Source organism: Falco peregrinus, chromosome 11 (genome assembly GCF_023634155.1).
Source record: "Falco peregrinus isolate bFalPer1 chromosome 11, bFalPer1.pri, whole genome shotgun sequence".
Taxonomy (NCBI): domain Eukaryota; kingdom Metazoa; phylum Chordata; class Aves; order Falconiformes; family Falconidae; genus Falco; species Falco peregrinus.
The window spans coordinates 15,999,135-16,017,660 of record NC_073731.1 but is presented as its reverse complement, the minus strand read 5'-3'; the positions used below and the strand labels follow the sequence as shown (position 1 = coordinate 16,017,660).

The 18,526-nt window shown below is 46.1% G+C and overlaps 2 protein-coding genes across 6 annotated transcripts in view; one reads left to right on the top strand and one right to left on the bottom strand.

The window, feature by feature from the left end:
- RBKS (ribokinase) overlaps positions 1-11,622 on the top strand; it is a 69,783-nt gene extending 58,161 nt beyond the window's left edge. For all 3 annotated transcript variants that reach the window (XM_055816667.1, XM_055816668.1, XM_055816670.1), the window contains one exon: positions 10,744-11,622. In XM_055816667.1, coding sequence (XP_055672642.1) covers positions 10,744-10,917 — 174 coding nt within the window. In that variant the 3' untranslated portion in view covers positions 10,918-11,622. The remainder of the gene's footprint in view (positions 1-10,743) is intronic.
- MRPL33 (mitochondrial ribosomal protein L33) lies at positions 11,546-18,066 on the bottom strand. Of its 3 annotated transcripts, none has more exons than XM_055816671.1 (4): positions 17,930-18,066; positions 16,859-16,877; positions 14,110-14,216; positions 11,546-11,860 (listed from the first exon to the last, which is right to left on the bottom strand). In XM_055816671.1, exons 1-4 carry the CDS (start codon positions 17,949-17,951, stop codon positions 11,811-11,813), a joined length of 198 nt encoding a protein of 65 aa, XP_055672646.1. In that variant the 5' UTR covers positions 17,952-18,066; the 3' UTR covers positions 11,546-11,810. The 3 variants fall into 3 exon arrangements, with proteins under 3 accessions (XP_055672646.1, XP_013155746.1, XP_055672647.1); XM_013300292.3 differs by lacking the exon at positions 17,930-18,066 and adding an exon at positions 17,500-17,577; XM_055816672.1 differs by lacking the exons at positions 16,859-16,877; positions 17,930-18,066 and adding an exon at positions 15,065-15,911.
- Positions 18,067-18,526: the final 460 nt, after the last annotated feature.

Genomic DNA, 18,526 nt, shown 5'->3' with positions numbered 1-18,526 from the left:
TGCTTTAAAGCTAGCCTCTGCAGAGCCAGGTATCATCCTGGCTGCTGTGGAACATAACCTATGCTTCTCAGTTTGTGCACATCAGTTCTGGGTATGGTGAGAGAGAAGGCAAGCCTGGCTCCGGAGCCCCTTGCCTACTTAGTTACCCAGAAATGCCAATTGCAGTAATGTTGGTATTGAACTAAGACCTGATTTCCCCTAACAGACTTTTCATTGCCAAGTCATTTGGTCGCTACAGAAACCAGAAAGGTTTGTGTTGGATCACTGATATTGCATAATTAGGTTTTCAAAAGAACAAAAACAGAGAAATGAGAGTAGTGGGGAAATCAGGCTTCTTGCTTTTGCAAATTCTAACCACAGAAGATGCCAGAAGTTTTATTTCTTATCAAGAATAAAGGAGTTAATCTTTAGTAGCCTGTCCCATGGACTGAATATATTTCGCAGCTTTAACTAGACAAACGGAAGGAAGCTAAACCAGTAATTTTTGGTGATTGATGGCAGTTATGTATAGGGATGTCTTTAATAGCCAGTTTCCAGTTGAGTGTAATGATTTTGTCCCTTAGGGTTTTGTTTTGTGTATTTGTGTGTAGAGATAGACTTACAGGTATAAACCCAGCTATTCTAGAACAACTCAGCTGTAGAAAAGCAGATTCCCAAATTCTGGCAGCAGTGTTTGTCAGCTGCCCAAATGACTGTAAGGAGGCCTGGGTTTGCTCATTTCAAAGCACAAATAGGCACAGAAACACAGGGAAAAGGTAAGGAAAGTCTCTGGAAGTTCATGCCTCATTGCTGGTGTCTGTCAATTTGCTACTGAAGTCATTAAATAGGCAGTATGTTTGTTGGAAAGATCCATTTTACAGAGAATCCCGCAAACACCTTTCTGTCAGAAGCGGTGCCTTGGTGCTCGCCTGCAGCCGAAGACCATGGGTGAGGTGTGGGAGCCCTGTTTCCTGCCCCACAGGTTAAGGACAACAGAATGGGTGGGTAGCAGAGCATAATACAGCAGAGCAGCAGTTCTGGTTTGTAGGTCACATCTGGCTGAACTTAGAGAGAGGAGATACAACTTGAGTATTCATCGGTTTTGATGTCTAATTTTTTGATTAGACAAACTCAGTAGGAAAAGGAATGCAGGGAGCTGGCAAGAGGACAGTGCTAGAGTGAGCTCAGACAAAAAAAAACCTCGTGAAGTTTGGTGGGGTTTTTTTTCCCTCCAGGATATGTAGTTCGGAGGTAGGCAGGAGCAGTGGCTAGCCAGCAAAGGCCAGATACTGTGGTTTTGAAAGAGGCACTCGAGCATATGGAGCTTTCGTGCAAAAAAAGAATGTTTTTTTGATCAATTCCAGGCGAGATGGCAGTTGTGTCATTCTGAGTGCATCTCGTCAGATTAGATGGGATCACTAAGAGTCGTTTGGCATTTTCAGTCTGAGAGGAAAAGAAAACACATGTGGCTAGTGAAATTGCCCAGCAAGGAGATTTCCCCCTTCTGACTTGGCTGTTAGATTATGGGGTCCTGAAGCCACATCAGCCCCTGACATGATACCAAGTGACAGAGTCAGTGGCTATTTGGCCAGTTCTCTCCTGGTTGGGGAACTCATTGTTTGGAAAGGAAACCCACTGCCAGTATTTGCAGCGTACTGCCAGGATAACACGATGTATTCTGGGCAATTTCTAGTTCCATTTGTTCATTAAATGAAATTTGTGAATTAACACAGAAGCGTGAGCTTTGTTAGGAAGAAATTACAAGTTGACATGAGTGTGACGTGAATAATGAAGGGAGTGAAGTACTTCTCAAGGAAGTGAGATAAGTGAAGCTTTTGATTAGAGTAGGAGAGTAGCTGCATGTTGTTCAGGCTTGATAAACCAGTCTGAGAAGTACAAATCAACCTTCTGAGGAGCTGCTATATTTAGTGCTGAACTTCAACCACGACTCTGTTTCCATGCCGGGAAAGGTAGCTACAGCTCCTGCAGCCTGTTCAAGTGAAAGTCCGTCTTATTTCTGTTAGTGGCAGTGTTTGTGTGCTTCCCTGTTGTTGACACATCTTGGTATATATGCTGTTCTTTGCAAGAGTGCCACTGGAGAGAGTTTTGTATTCAGCTGAAGTGTAATGAGAGTTTTCTAGTATTGTGTGTCGTATGTCTGAAGTTTTTTATATGCACTCCAGCAGAAAAACAAGCGTGGAGGGTTTCCTCTGCTGGTTTTGAGTTTCTCTGTGAGGTATGAATTTTCAGATCAAATGAAAGGAGGTCAGAGATCATAGTTCAAGTGTGAAACCAGGGAAGAAACAAGTACCATGGCAAAAGCTAAATGAAGCTTAAACTGAAAATTTACTCAGAAGCGTGTCCTAAATTGGAATAATGCCTTGCCAAAATATCTCACTCTGGTAGCGTAGGAATCAGAGTAGTGGTGAATTGTTTGGTTGATGGGAATCTCACAGGTTCAGCAACATGGATCTGTTGTTTTCAGAACAGCATGTGGAGTTCCTGGTTCATTGCTCTTACACCATTGTGTAAGAAAGAAATAAATTCATCACTTCTCATTAATGCTATCTGGAGTTGAAAGGAGTTTATATGAGCATCATCACACTGAATTGGTCTGATGATTCAGAGTGCTCCCTGTGGGTGAGTACTTTGTTGGCTTTCTGGGGTTAGTCTGTAACACAGAATAACTTTCTTCCCCGATGCTGCGTGGCATACTGGAATATTATTGCCTGGCAGAGCAAAGCTCTCCGGTGCTCCCTCCCAGATTTCATCCATGTGCACTAAGAGAAAGCCATCACCTCCCATATACATTGCAGTATTTTTCTTGTAAACAGCAACAGAGAAGCTCCTTTGTTCTGATCCCGACTGAGAGTCCAGCAGAGCTGTGGGCAACTCACAGAGGTCAGCTTACTAATTTTGGATACCTCGGTTTTGGGGTTCCACAGCTGTGCCTCATTTTCAAACGACGGGTAGCTCGTGATTCATGTGAAAGTCCATGCAAGATCAGGAGCTCTGGATTCAGCCCACAGATGTCTCGAAGTGGGTGTTCTTAACATCCTTGATCTTAAGTTGGGTTTGTTTCCTGTCATGTGAAATGAGAGCACTATTACCTGCCTTCAAAACAGATGCTGTATAGGGGCTTTGAAATGTAAAGCGGGACTGTGTGATACTGCCAGATCTCTAGATACTTTCAGCTGTGCTTTTTAGATGACATACAAATTAAAAATTGCAGAGTTGTGAATGTTGTATGTTTTGTTTCCAACATTCACCACAAACCAGATAACTTTTCAGAGGAATTCATGCATCTGTAATGCTTGTTGCTGATCTTTTTAGAAACAGGGAATAACTTAATGTAGTAGGATGTTTCAGAAAGGAAATAAAATGCATGCAGGAGGCCTTGTATCAAGATTTATCTCTCAGGAATGCAGGGGGTTAACGGTCAGGCTGATTAATCACTGTTAAGGAACCATCAGGAAATCTGTCAGGAAGTGGGTAAAAATTCCTGACAGCTGATGTGAAGCATTGTGCGGTGTGCTTTGGGTTTGATGTTTCCCAACTGAAAGTCTAAAGTGGGTGTAGTTTAGTTACCTCTAAGTTCTCAAGACATGTGAAGGACCAGATGACATGATGCCCTTGTTCAGCTTGAGTAAGCGAGCAAGAAATGTTCCCCATGCATGGCTGTGTAAGTACGATGCAACATAAATGCAAGAAAGTCAGGGATTGCTCCTTCCCACGGCTTCCCAGAACAGTCTGGAAAAGATACAGAAAGGAAGCATGATCGTTCCCTCATTCCTCTGGTGGGAGCCCACAGGGTACAGGGGAAAGAGTGGAACGGGCAGCTTTCCCTGTGTCGAAGAGGAGCCAGAGTATTAGGACTTGGATTCGAAACTGAGTTAATGAATTGCCTGGTGTTGACCGAGGGTGAGGTTTCACAGTTGGCTTAAGCTGATCCAAGATCCTGCTGCTGCTGAAAGGAGTGTTTCTAACCTCTTTCTCCTTTGCATTGGACTAGCTGTCATGTGGTAATACAGCAGCTTGCTGATCTGAGTGGAAACTAATGTTTCTTGGTCAGTGTTGGCCGGCTTAGTCTTCAGACAGATCAGAGAACTGATCTGCCTCGCTGCTGGGCCACACGAATGCTAGATCTGATGTAGGGGAGGGCGTGGGAACATGAGACAAGGATGAAGACATGAGTGGGGACTGAGCCTTTCAGCAGTAACATAACCGTGGATTGGCTTAAGCCTATTATGAAACTGCAGTCTGAATCACTGGAATTAAGCGTGCACTGCCAGCCTACAGGGAATGCAAATGAAAATGTGTTAGCTTACACCTCCCGCCGTTGTAGAACAGTGGCTGAACACAGCCCTTCTGCACGTGGCTGGGGAGAAGGAGCGTATGGTGGGTCAGCAGCATGACGGTTCCCCAGCAGTACCCGTGGGTCGGGCTGTGCAGACCATGTCAGGCGGCGTTGGTCTGTCTTTGAGGGAGGCAGAGGGGAAGAGGAAAGGAACAGAGGAGCACCGCTACCATGGATTCTCTCTATCTATTTTCCTTTGGCTTGGGGTAACATGTTCTAGCTTGTCTTTGTGACAAGACTGCAGAAACACGCGTGTACCAGAGCACAGATTAAGCACAGTAACTCACTTGTGGATCCAGACCCTAAAGTTCTGGGGCACAGTATGCTTCTAGTACTTCTTTATCTTCAACCCGAGTAGCTTTGCAGTACTCTCTGGTCTGCACCAGAAGCCTAACTTAGACCTAAAAAGGTGAGCCCTGCTATTTGTTTCAAGTTCATTTGATTTTTATTGCAAAATTTGGTAGTTCCACGTTAAGGATGTTTTAGCATTTTGTTCTGGCTCAAAATTCCATGCATAAATATAGGCATAACTGTGCTAGTGGAAAATCTCTTGGTAATTTTCAAATATTTCAGGGTTTAGAGGTTTGTGATCAAAGGTCTGCTCCTGTAAGCACAGCTGTGCAGAGCCCCAGCCTGTAAGGGTGCCCTACAAAGGTGGCCATCCTTCTGCAGGGGAGCAGCAACCCCAGACACCATGGGAGCAGTCACCCCTGTTAGACCTGGAGCTGAGGAAATAGTTTGAAGATAGCCAAATTAGTTGAATTTCAGGAGAGTTTCAAGAAAGTGGAGTCAGTTTAATTTAAAAACTGACATAATTAAAACTGCCGAAATATCTCCAGTGAAACATTACGGAAAAATGGGGGAGAAAAAAAATACTGACCCCCCTCCAAAAATAATAAAAGCCCAAAACTATTGGAGAGGCAAATAAATGCAAAAGTCAAAAAAGCAGCCAGTAACATTTCCAGAAATAAACCATTCTCCATCACATAGAGAATAAACGTGGGCTCTTTCAGGGAGAAGGAAATCATAAAAGTAAAGACAAAAAAAAAGCTGTATAACTGATTCAGCCAGGGCACAGCTTCACACCTGCACAACCACCTGGAGCCAGAGAGAGGGGTGAGCGTGTGTGAGAGCCCCAGCCCTGCAGCCCCCGGGCAGGGGGTGCCCGAGGGAGGCGGTGACCCCTGGGCAGCCCATGGAGCAGCTCCCGGCAGGGCCTGTGCCCCCGCGGGGACCCGGGCTGGGGCCGGCTGGGCCCGAGGGACGGCACTCGTGGGAGGGACCCACGCTGGAGCGGTTTGTGAAGAACTGCAGCCCACGGGAAGGACTCGTGTTGGAGAAGCTCATGGAGAGCTGTCTCCTGTGGCAGGGCCCACGCTGGAGCCAGGGAGGAGTGTGAGGAGGAAGGAGTGGCAGATACATTGTCTGGTGAACTCACCGCAACCCCCGTTCCCCGTCCCCCTGCACCACTTAGGGGGAGGACATAGAGAAATCGGGAATTAAGTTAAGCCTAGGAAGAAGGGAGGGGGTGGAGGGAAGGTATTTTTTTCCTGATTTGAATGGCAATAAATTAAATTAATTTCTCCAAGTTGAGTATTTTGCTCATGACAGAAATCACTGAGTGATCTCCCTGCCCTTATCCCGACCCACGGGCCTTTCCTTGTATTTTCTCTGCCCCGTGCAGCTGAGGGGAGCGACAGAGCGGCTTCGGGGGGCACCCGGCACCCAGCCAGGGTCAGCCCACCACACACAGGTACCAAGGGATATTTTACTCTCTGAGCATTTCAGCTGAAATTATCTCTTAGCTAAGACACAGACCGTCTTGGCACAAGAGTGTCTGAATAGATCCCAAAGGCTGGAAATGTTTTTCCAGTTCCACTAGTAACCTTTCATCAAAGCACAGCCCAGGGATTCTTGTAGGGAGACATAGGCTTTCCCCACTCACGAGGAATGGATAGCGAGCGTCTTCGCTGACAGATATTTTTGTGTTACTTAGAGCTAATTTGCAGTTCGGGTACAGAGTAGGCAGGGGTACAGCAAGGAGTGTTGAGCAGATGTGACACAAAGCAATAACATCCTTAGCATAATCCAGTATCACACGGTTATGGTGCTATAAATACAAGAGGAATTCTCCGAGGCCCTATTCCATCGACAGACTTGGGCATCTCTGCATTGCCGTGCATTTAGACTGCACCAAATCAGCTTGATCCTTGGGTTTTGTTCATTTGTGCACTGCTGTGAATGCTTCTAGGAGACTATAAGCATCATTGCAAGCAGTATTGTTGATTCTACGTTACAATGCAGTTTTTGACAGCTTTTGGACTGATGTTTTGATTTATTCACTGAACAAATAATTTATCATTACAGGCATGCTTACTGTTTCTCTTATAGTGCTATACAACACATCATTCCTTTCAGGACTTAGTAACGTACTCTTACAATGTATTTAATGGAATGAATCCATGTAATACGCAGAGTGCAGATGGACTGTGACTTCTTGAAATATCACCTCTGGAAGGTTTTCTGAGGTCCCATAACATCAGGCTTCAGAAGCCAGGGCCTCCTCCAGTTCTTAGGTGTTTGCCACCGCTCTTGACCCAGAGGACAGGCTGAGGGGGCAAAGGCTGAGCAAGAGGCTGCCCTGGAACAAGGCAGTGTGACTGCTGCAACACTGTGAACTGTAGCTTTTGGCCTTTTGGCCTCCACATCTTTTTGGTGAGCGAGTCATCTTACTGTATAAGTGAAATACATCCTATTATTCTGCGCATGATTGACTGAAAAATGCTTTACTTGCTGGAAAGACTGTTGAACAATATAGTTTCCACTTACAAAGCACTTTCCTTAAAAAGCTTCTCAGGGCATCGTCGTATAAAAATAGTTATACTAAAGTTGTGAACCAGCTTCTGACAAATCAGGACTAACAAAAGCCAAGGTATAAATAGAAGTGTTTTCGTGGGTTTTCTCTTCTCTAGAGGCACAGAATCTCAATCAGTGCTGGATTGTAACAAACAAAAATGCCCTTTTCCAGACACACAGGAAAACAAGGACCTTCCAGACTAGTGGCACAGAATATAAATAGGTTTTCAAAACTGCTTCAAAACCATAAAGTTGAGTCAAAACTGTAACATTGTATTTTAGAACAAGCCACACTGTATCAGACAAATTTTTTGATCTAATTCTTTTTTATTTCATAAAAACTAGCATCTCCTGGTTTAGAGAAAAGTTAAACAAGTTACATTTTTGTAATTGTGGAATCAAGTGTCTCCAGGCCCTCAAGGATATGAGGATTATCTCAAAGTCTGCAATGTATTAGGATTCCTAGAAGACAAATGCTGAAGATGTAAAATAATACAAATTCTGTGTTTATATTTTGTCAGTGGGCAGAATAAATGCACCTTACTGGTCATTTTCAAAATTCATTATTTTTGCAAAGTAGGTTTTTGGTTGTTTTTTTTCTTATAGCAGGTTTTGAAACAGGAGCAGCTAAATATGAAGCTAGTATTTGCTAATCCAGGATTTGGATAATCTTAATTTTACTCTGAGGCTGTTCCTTCTTCTGCTCTGTGCTGACCTTTTCTGAATCCACCAAACCCAATGTAGTTTAATCCACAATACCAAAGAGGGAAGGTCTATTTCTGTAAGCTCTTATTGCAGTTAACCTTGCGGCTGACTCAGTTCTGCTATTGCTCTTTAAGGCACGTTTGACCAGTCATGTCTGCGCAGACCAGAAGCAGGGTTGAACAGGGTATCTACATAATCAGCCTGACGCACGCCGCTGTTCTCAGTGTGGTAGCTCCTGTATTGGAAACACCCCACACACAAAGTATTTACTTACCAACAACTGAATTTATGATAACCCTTGGGGTCTGTAGTAGCTGAGCTTTAGAGACACTGACTGCTTAAGTCAATGTACGGGAAGTAGGGATTTCAGCAAAATTTACTGGCTTCAAATCCAGTATATTCTCCAATCATCCCATAATCTTTTCTCTTGAAAAAAAAAAATACAAGGGGGCTGTTTTCCCTTCTGCATAGAAATAAGCTGTTCACCCCCTTTTCCACCTTTGTAGTCATTTAACATTGTTCAGCCTTGCCAAAAGGGAGACCTCCAGCCATCTCACAGCCTTAGAGCATCACCCACAAGAGGAGAGGCACAGTGATGTTGCAGAGAGAACTTACATTCCATCTCGCCATCATCCACACCTGGGTGACGTGCGGTTAGTCTTTTTTTGCTCCAATAGCAAACGGTGCAGCAATTATTTGGGGCAGTATTTAGACACCTCCGTTAATAAAATAGATTATCAAAAAGACAGTGTTCTGCTCTGTGCTGCTGCCAAGTAATAGTTTATGCTATTTGACACCAGATATTCTGAGTACTCTTCATTAAAATAGTTGTCCGCTTCCATTACCCAGTGATCACTGTATGAAAAATATTTGATGTAAAAATGACAATTCTTCCTGCTAGAGCTGCAGCATAACAGATCTGCATGCTGAAATTCTGTCTGTAACAGCAGCGCCAAAATAGCTTTAATAATTAATCATGCGCCGATTAGATTATAAACTCTGAGATGGGCCAGATTTTTGTATTATGCATCAGACAAAAGACACTGGCAATACTTAACTAGAAGTCACCTGCTCCTGCTCCACCTGCCATTGTGGGAGCGCTCTGGAAACCAGAAGAGAGACAATGGCCCAACAGAAATTGATAAGAACCTTCACCCGCCCCTCGTATGTTCAGGAATACAGAACTGTTGAAACAGGTGCTGCTACAGCTGCATGCCAGGGTACAACGCTGCTTGTAATTAACTTGTAATTTGCCAGGCGACACTCCATCGCACCCCGCTGCAAGGCAGTGGAGACGGTGTCCAAACTTCAGGCAGAGCAAGAGTTAAGCAGGGAGTTCCCTGACTGGGAACACCAATGCAAACAGCTGCTGTGGAAGGGCTGGGCAAGGAGAGAGGAGGCACAGCACAGCGTGGGTGCCGTGGACGCCCATATCCTGTGCTCACCCCCTTTAGGGTCCCCTTGCAATTGTCACACTGCTCTGCCCTGTCAGCTGCTTGTAATGTTAGGAACAGATTTCCGTGGAAGTGGTATTTTTTTGCTGGAATGATACTATATGCCGCTGATTTTAGGGTAAGTAGGAGTTTAACACTGAGAACCACTAGAAGTCAAAATTGGAAAATTACTTCCTAGGCTTAACTTCCAGTTAGAAATTTTGCTCAGCTATCTGAACTTTTTCCAGGCCCTTTGCTCTTGTCCCATGACTCTTGGGGCCTATTTCTTACAATTACAGAGGCAAAACCCCTCGGGGGAGATGGTCTGTATGCTGGTTCTTGAACGATGCAAGATCCTACCAGTGTGTCCAGTGTAATGCTGGTATAAAAGTATGATTGAAAAAAGGGGACCTTGGAACCAGTTTTATGGTACCAACAAGAATTGCTATCGGTCACACCAGTTTGCAGGGAGGAGGGGGAAGGGGCGCTGTGGACTGAAATGAGCAAACCAAGTTAAAAATTATTTTGCCAGTTGTTGGGGACGCTACAGAGCACTGAACATCACACAACAACAGTTATTGTTCAAAAAAACTCCGGAGGCAAACAGCTGTCATTCCCTGCTGGTCAGAGCAGGACTAGTGGTGGCAGAACTGGGCTAGAGGGTCAGAGCGGCGGGGAACGGCCAGGGCGAAGGTGTGCGCCCCGTGGGCCGAGGGCTGGCGCGGGCAGGCAGAGCATCTGAAGCTCCCCTGGGAGGCACGGCCCGGGGACGGGTGGCTCAGGAGGGCCATGGCTGCCAGATGTCACTGTCCTCTGCTCTCATGGTCAAACTCAGCGCAGGTGGCAAAGCGTGCCGTGGGAATGAGAGTGGTTTACGTGCCAGACGCAGCGCAGACCTTCATCAGTGGGACCTTCTTAATGCACAACAGCCAAGTTCTGCAGGCATCAAAATGTATCGGTCTGCAACTAGGAATTTACAGGCACCACAAGCCACATGGGTTTTTTCCCCTTTTCTCTGTCCCTTCTACCACCACCCCTTATGAAAAACAGAAGTTAAATGAGAGAAAAATAGCTTTAATGAAACATTTAGGTTGAGAAATCAAAATCGGACACTCCAACAGGAAGTTTCAAAAGCAGCGCTTGTGGCAGCATGTTGCTGAACGGCAGCGCACTTCTTTACGTTTTAAGCCATATTACAGTGTGTACCTTGATTCAGCTGCTGCTGGCAGAGACAGCATCATGCCATTGGTTTAACACGGCAGACTTCCCTAGGCATAGAAAAATGATTTACATCCAACCCCTGAGCAATTCCCTGACTCCTGCAATCAGTGCTGTAACTTTTCTTTCCAGTAAATGCATCCGAATTGTTTCCCTGTGCAAGCACGCTGAAGCTTGTTTGTTATTTTATTCTAGGGAGCTGGAGACAGTTTTGTGGGAGCACTAGCCTTCTACCTGGCTTACTATCCCAACTTACCCATGGAGGAAATGATCAGGAAGTCTAACTGCGTCGCATCAGTGAGCGTCCAGGCATGGGGGACACAATCTTCATATCCTTACAGGAAGGACTTGCCTCAGGACCTTTTCTAATTGACATTGTCTAGCTCTAGGTACTGATTTTATCTTATCCCAGACAGCATTATTCTCCTGACCGCAGAGGTTCCCCTCCGCTGACTGGAAAGACCAGGAAAGTCTTTTATTTCTAATTTGAGGAATCCTGTTAGTTTCTGTTCTACAACACTAAGAGGGGGGAGCTGGGGGTGCCTTTCTAACACAGCACAGCAGGTCTCTCTGGCCCCACACACAACCACTGGGCTTGCGGCGGCCCACATGGCGCACTGTGCTGAACTACATGAAGTTTACAGCAAAACATCTGGAGGGTATCGGGCTCCTGGTAATATTATTACTTGATTTTATCAGACCTTCTGATGTGCAATGCCATCACATGAAGCAGAGCTTACCCAAAAGCCCATCTTATTTCACCAGGTTCCCACTGCTTCTTCCGTTCCTAGGAGGGAGCTGGTACAGCACTACCCCTCCAAGAAATTACACTGACTCGTGGTCACTACTGTTGAATCTGTGGCTGGTAGGTTAGAAAAACTTGCAATCTTGCCATTGAATTCCTGCTGTGGAAAATGTTAATTTTTATTGCTTTATAAAACAATAGCTCCTTTGAAGATTACAGCCTCTTTCACAATGGAAAACACAGACAATGGGATTTGCTATTTAATTTTTTTTTAATTGAGCACTGTAAAAATAACTCAAAAGATAAATAAATGTTACTGTGATGATCTATGTCCAGACATTAAGAATTTTCTCTCTCTACATTGTTTTATTCACAATGGCCTTCAAATCACAGGAGACGGTGATCCCAGTTCATTTCCTCTCTTTTCAGCCCATGTTGCCGATTTCTGAATCAGCGTTCACCCCGTCGTCCCCCCCCACCATTCCCTCCTCATGCACAAACTAAGTCCAGTCATTGTTCAGATAGAGCGGATTTTTCTCTTCTCTGTGAAGAGGACACGTTGTTTTGCTATAGGGGAAAAAAAAGAATCTGTTAAGTAGTCTGAAGTGTTAAAATTCAATTCAAAAAGCCTACATCCCTTTCTCCTGGCTGCCATCGCTGCTTACATGAGTGTGGAGAACTGACTGGCACAGCGCTGCTGTTAACCAACTCTTGAAGGAGTTTAGTAGTGCTTTCACTTTACCACATGTAATTTTTAGTTCCCAAGAGGTCCATTTTACCTCTGCAAAAATAAGTATCAGGATTTGAGTGACTGCAAACATTCAGCCACTGCTCTGTGTGACTATTGAGCCACAGCTGCTTGACGTAGGGACAAAACCACGTTCTTACTGCTTTCTACTACTCTTCAGCTTCAGAGCCTGAACAAAACTGCAGATGATGAGCTGGATCTGGTCGGTCTTGCAGACCAACTGAAAAGTAAACCAAGTGTCCTGTGGATCTCAAGGAGGCACAAACGGGCCGTGTCTCCAATGCCTGATGCAGATGTTAGCAAAGTCAGTTCAGCTACAGGTTAAGCATAGTCAATACATTACTAAAAAAATAAAAATTAACAAATACATCCAAGCAAAGCTTCACAATGCCATTTGAAAAGCACCACCGTTCCACTTGAACTTCGTTATATGAATTCCTTTGAAAGCTGCCCAAGAGCAATCCACACAGTAACAAAATCTCTTCTTCCACATAAAAGTTTCGCTTTAAGAAATACTGCAACTTAGTAACACATTCTGTTGCTGCAGTTAGGAGGTAGTGAAACTTGGGCACTACTGCCACTACTTCATTCTGTGGAGGTCCCAGGTTTTTGAGAAGTACAAAACATAAGGTGAAAATGCATGCCAAGTGAAAATGCTTCCTAACATATTCCTGATGTGAGCTGGTATCTAGACTCAAATTTACTTCCCTTCACACATGCAGCACTTTCTCACATCAATTTCTCACTTGTGTTCTACGACAGGCTACAAAGATCAGAGCTTTTTTTCTTAATTACTTCCAATTTCGTACTTCAACAACCTACTACGTGTTCTGCAACAGAAGTGCTACTTAGCCTGAGCTCTCCACTCTCTTCACAATTCTTAGGAGTTGCAAAGCTTCTGAAGAATCTCTTCGCACAATGTTTCAATGCAGTAATTTAAACTTTTCTTATTCAAGAAAATAATCCCAGTGACCTCCAATTCCCCTTCTGTATGGAATTCAGAAGGAGAGCCACAACCTCTGTCAGCATGAGTGCTTTGATGAGAGCATACTGCTGCTCTGGTGGCTTCTCTCACGTGCCATAAAGCCCCTGTACTGTTAGACGTGAGTATGAAAAGGTTAGTTATCTAACAAGAACATAAGATTGTAAGAAGAAATAAGCTTGAGCCACATAACTACTGGCCATGCAGTATGTTATCTACTTAGAGCTGCTTAATACATTTCTTTATTCTATAGAATAAATATAAAAATATTTTTAATAAATATATATGTATGTATATATATTTATAAAAATAAGCCTTTTTTGCTTATTAGCTCTGCCATGCTACTTCTAGCACGGTCTGGTTTAAATTCTAAGTTTCCCCAAATTAAGCTTCTTAACGTTAAATCAAGCTTTTTAATCTTAAATGCAGACTGTTTCTTCCCCCAGAAACTTGAGCTCTTAGCCACCTTTCAAAAAGCTGGGTGACGAAAAGGCAGCTTGGCAAGTGCTATAACCCCCCAGAAAATAAGATTCTTAAACTGAAAAAAATTGCGAGGACCACAGGAACATAAAAGAACCCACAAACTGTCATCTGGAGAGCAATATCATTTGTGGAGGAGAAAGAACTTGTATTTATTTCTTTAAAAGTCCATTTTGTAAGTGATGGTTAAATTTTATTGTCTAGATCACCCATGGCAGCTTAACAGAACATTTCTATTGATGCATATTTCGTGGCTGCTTGTTGGAGGTAGCACAGTCTAGCAAACCACACAAAGAAACAGAATGAAAGAACTCCTGTGTCACTCTGCTTTGCCACTGACATGTGGCGTGGCTGTCATCAGAGACTCTGATGTGTTGGGCAAGTCATTACTTTGTTACACTGCCACAGTCTGTAAAATGAGGGTAACGTTTGTTTACTTCCCACTGGAATGTCATGAAGAACAGCAACTGTGCAATGATCTGAGTATGAAACATGTTATGACATATTCTGCTTAGATAGGAAAAATCCTGTTTTATTCATATCTTTTGCCCCACACAGTCAGGGAAGCATATAGAAAGCAGGCTGACTTCTTCCCCAAGCTCTTACCGATGGGATCGTATCTCAGCAAGACCAGTTTTTCCTGCAGTCGGAGTCTCCTGATGTTGAAACAGAAGCCTGTCTCAGCCGCACTTTTCATCCTCACCAGGACATACCTAAAGGCACAAGGAACGTCTCTGTGCCAGTGCACAGGCACACAGCAATGGCCACCACATCTGCCAGGACACGGTCATAGCATAAACAATTCAACACAATCACACAAGATAATTCATTTCAAATTCATGGATGCTCTGGATGGCAGCATCAATACTACACGCTAAAATTATAACACAGACAGCTCACTATAAACCACAAGATCCAGCATCAAGTTTAAGTAAGTAACTCCTGAGCAGAAAACCGAGAGGGGAGGAAGAAAAACAGGAAAGAAAGGAGGAGAAAAAAAAAGAAGAAAAATCAGCATACAATTGAGTCACTATAGCTTAAGAGATAATGGCAAGAGAGGAAGGATGATGGTAGTTAAAGATGTTCAGGCTGTAGATAACAGTGTATCGCAGACTATCACTTCCACATGCAGAGAGGAACCCGAGCTAATAGGATGGAACAAGAGGCGTGCAAAAGGAGAAGCAGGACCCCTTGGCACCATCCATCCCACTAGATACAGGGCTTGATGTTAACCCAGCCACAGGAAGCCCCTGCCCCACAGGGGGATTCTCTGTTTGTGGAGCGGGCTGGCTGGCAGCAGCTGCGGTGTCCCTGGGAGCAGGGCAAGCCAGGTGACCAAGAAAGCCGCCACCACGTCCCCACCCTCAAGCACACAGAGATCTGCGCAATCTCCCAGACACAGGGAATCTTCAGAAATATCAAAAGAAAGATCAAACCCTTTAACCAGTCTCTAAACTGCATCTTTCTCTTCCATTGCAATAAAAAGATGGATATGTATCTGCACAAAAAAGTAATTTTCCTGGATTTTCCTGCTAATACAAAATGGTCTATCAAAACTAACCTTAAAGAGACACCCATTCTTCCTCGCTTGTGCAGCTCTGACCGCTGCACTTCCTTGAGCTCTCCCTTGTCAGCTTCACAACCTTATTTACTGTTGAGTTCAAAATAAACCTAAAACCACTGGATTCCTGCAAGCCAACTGCCCAAGCACAGTCTAGGGATTATCCCCAACTTTTGTCCTCTCCTGTACACTGCTGCAGGTGTGATGTGTAGCATCAGCAACCACACAGACTCCTTCCCCTATACCTCACCCACTTCCTCAAAGACTCTGTGCAGTTTCCCCTTTCTGAGGGAATTGGTGGTATCAGCATGACCAGGCCCTGAAATTCTGCACCACATATCTGAGGCCAAGCCCCTTCTGAACAGTACACCTTGTTCAAAAAACTTGCTGCCTGATGAAGAAATAACTAGGAGCCGAGGCAGAAAAAAAAAGTGGAAAGCTATTGGGCCACAGGAAGAAAACCCAAGGGGAGTGCAGAAGGATAAATAATATAAGGAGATACATACTCCTGAAGTATATATGGGACTATACAAAGAACAGAGAAAGGAATGTCAGGAAAAAGAAAAAAAACCAAAAACCCAGCAACACAAAAGAGTGGGCGGGAGCGAAATCACTACATTAACATTAGTAACACCATTTTTAAAAGCTACTTTTTCACCTCACAGAAACATCCTGCTTTGCTGTGTTTGTTTCTGCAAACAGATAACAGTAGAATGCTGAGATGGCAAACTGCTCTCTTCCCTGTCAGGCGCATACTTGGGAAGTGCTTTCTTAATTTAAGACCTTGACAATTGCACAGAAATCCTCTAACAGAAGAGTCTCTTCGAAACCAGCAAGTGGTTGGTACTGGCTTTGTTGGGGGCAGATTCTTAAAAAAAAAAAAAAAAATAAAATCAGAAAACGTACCAAAGGCCATAGCTCCTGAGGCTGTGTGGCACCAAACAGAACACACTTGCACAGAATGCAGCTTCTGAGAATCAGAAGACAGGAATGTCTTCACATAAATGTATCAGTTTAGCCCCTTAGATTTGTCTAGCTAGTTCTCTTATGAATAGCATTTTGGATGCAAGTCATTCTCTCCATGCGGTCTTGTCTCCTTGCATCCACACTGTAAGACTACTGGTGTGATGAAAGTATGTATTCCTTCCCTTTTCAACCCTTAAAACACATCAGCATTTTTTACAAGTCAAAGGACTGTGACTAATTTTCTTCCAGAGCCCACTAACATCTCTCCTGAGCCGAACTACAGAGCAAACCAAGATGCCCAGAGCACTGACTGCACCCTGTCCACTCCTCATGTATAAACACACAAACATGCCAAAACTGGGAATGTTCTGCACCCAGCCTACACAAACGCGCAGGTGTCACGGCCCTAAGTAAAGCCCACAAACAACAAAAAGATCCACGCTGTACCTCAGCTTGCTCTCCGCAGCTAAACAGTATGAAAGGTAAACAAGAGGAAAATGACGTGGATAGTCTATAGCCTCTCTAATCATAAATCACAGAGGCGTGCTTCCCCTGCACAGCACACTTTGTATATTACATCTCAGCTCGACATGACAGCCTATAGGACAAAACCTGCCTTTGCTGCAATTTTAGAACCTAGCAGGGGTTTCCCACCATTCTGTACTCACCTGTGAAAAGACACGTGTGAAGGGCAGACAGGATACAGATAGATTCAAGGACTGCAATTCTTTCAGTATATTAAGAAATTCTAGAGAAACTTAGTATTTTGTAAAGTCACTTAAAGATACAAGGTAGCAGAAATTAAAAACTAGTGAGGAAAACACTTACTTAGATTTGCTTTTGGCCACTGGGTGGTTTGTTTGGGTTTTTGTAAGCATGAAGAAGAGAGAAAAAGAAGAAACAGTTATCATTTTATCTTGTTTCCTTTATACACAAGACATAAAGCTTAAGAGTTTTCCACTGTCTGCCTTTGCAATAGCCCCAGACAGATTGTGCAAATAGATTTACTGTCACACAAAAATGCCACTCATCCTTCCATCTATGTACTCCCAAGCTGCCTGCTCGCTCTTCCACCATAAGCATCTGTGCAAACACAGCACCTTGCACAACAGGCTGTGCTTGTTGCAGCCTGCAGATGTTTCCAATATAAAGCTTCGGTGCTGACCATGAATTCAGCAGACGAACACACAGTTAAGGCAGGTACGAACAGCACCGCCGCCGGGCACTGCAGTTGCACTCCCCGCTCCCTGCTCCCGCCCACCCCTGCCCGGTCCCAGCGGTCCCTGCCCGGTCCCTGCCGCAGTGCCCAGCGCAGGCACGGCCTGAGGCCCCGACCCAACCCACCGCGCCGCACGAAACAGGCAGAGATGCACTTTTTTTTTAATGTCAGCTCGGTGAATTTAAAGTAACCATAAATCTACGACAAAAATGCAAATAAAACAAACAAACAAAAAAAAAGCCCACGCAACTATAAAAAGATGCTCATCTACACTTTGTCCCGGCCAGGCTCGTTCAGGCCGTCCTGGGCCTCCGGCCACCCGCCCTCACGCCGCCCCGCACGCCCAGCCGCGGCCACGGGCACGTCCCCCCGCCCCCGCCCGTTTCCCCACGGAGCTGCCCAGCGCCGGGCCAGGGCCCGCGGCGCCGCTCCCCAGCCGCAGGCCCAGCCCCACCGCGGCACCGCGCAGCTGGCAGCGCCCCGCCGGAGGCGCGGGGCACGCCGGGAGCTGTAGTGCGGGCGGGCGCGCTGCCTGCCGGGAGGCGCAGGCCCCGCGGCGGCCTGAGGTGGGGTGGGGTGAAGGGCAGGTCGCGCCGCCGCCGCCGCCGCCTGGATGCCCCGCCCACCCCCGAGGCCCTCCCCGCCGCCCCCCGCCAGGACCCGCTCCCTGCACCACTCACAAGCCGCCACCGTTAGAAACATAATGCCGGTCCCCGCGGAGCCGCCCCACCAGCCCCCGCCGCCGCCGCCACTTGCGGGGCGCCAGGCAGAAGCGCTTCCGGGGCGCGGGGGCGGGGCGGGGCCGCTGCCTCCCCGCCCGGCAGGGCGCGCTGCGGCGGAGCCCGTGAGGGGCGGGGCCCGTGAGGGGCGGGGCGGGGCTAGTGCGGGGGCGGGGCGCGGTGCGGGGGCCGTTAACGGCCGGCGGGGCGCTGGGCTGTGCTGTGCTGGGGGTGGTGGGGTGTTGCTGGTATCTCCGGTGAGGCGGCCTGTCCGCCCGGGTGCTGCGGCGCCACTGCCGCTGCTGGGGCCTAGCGCCGTGCCTCCCCTCTCCCGCAGGCCTGCGCTGGGCCCTCGGGCGGCGGGACTGTGCCCGGCCTCGGCAGCCCCACTGCCGCCCTGGGGCCCGGGTCGTGCCTCACAGCAGGCTCGGCCCTCGGCGCGTCTACTGATCTCCTCCGGGCATTGTTCCCTGTGGTGGGCAGGAGAGGGTACTGCCATGGCGCCAAAGGCCCTGAGGCGCTGGGCAACTAAGCCTGTCGGTATTTATAGGATACTGT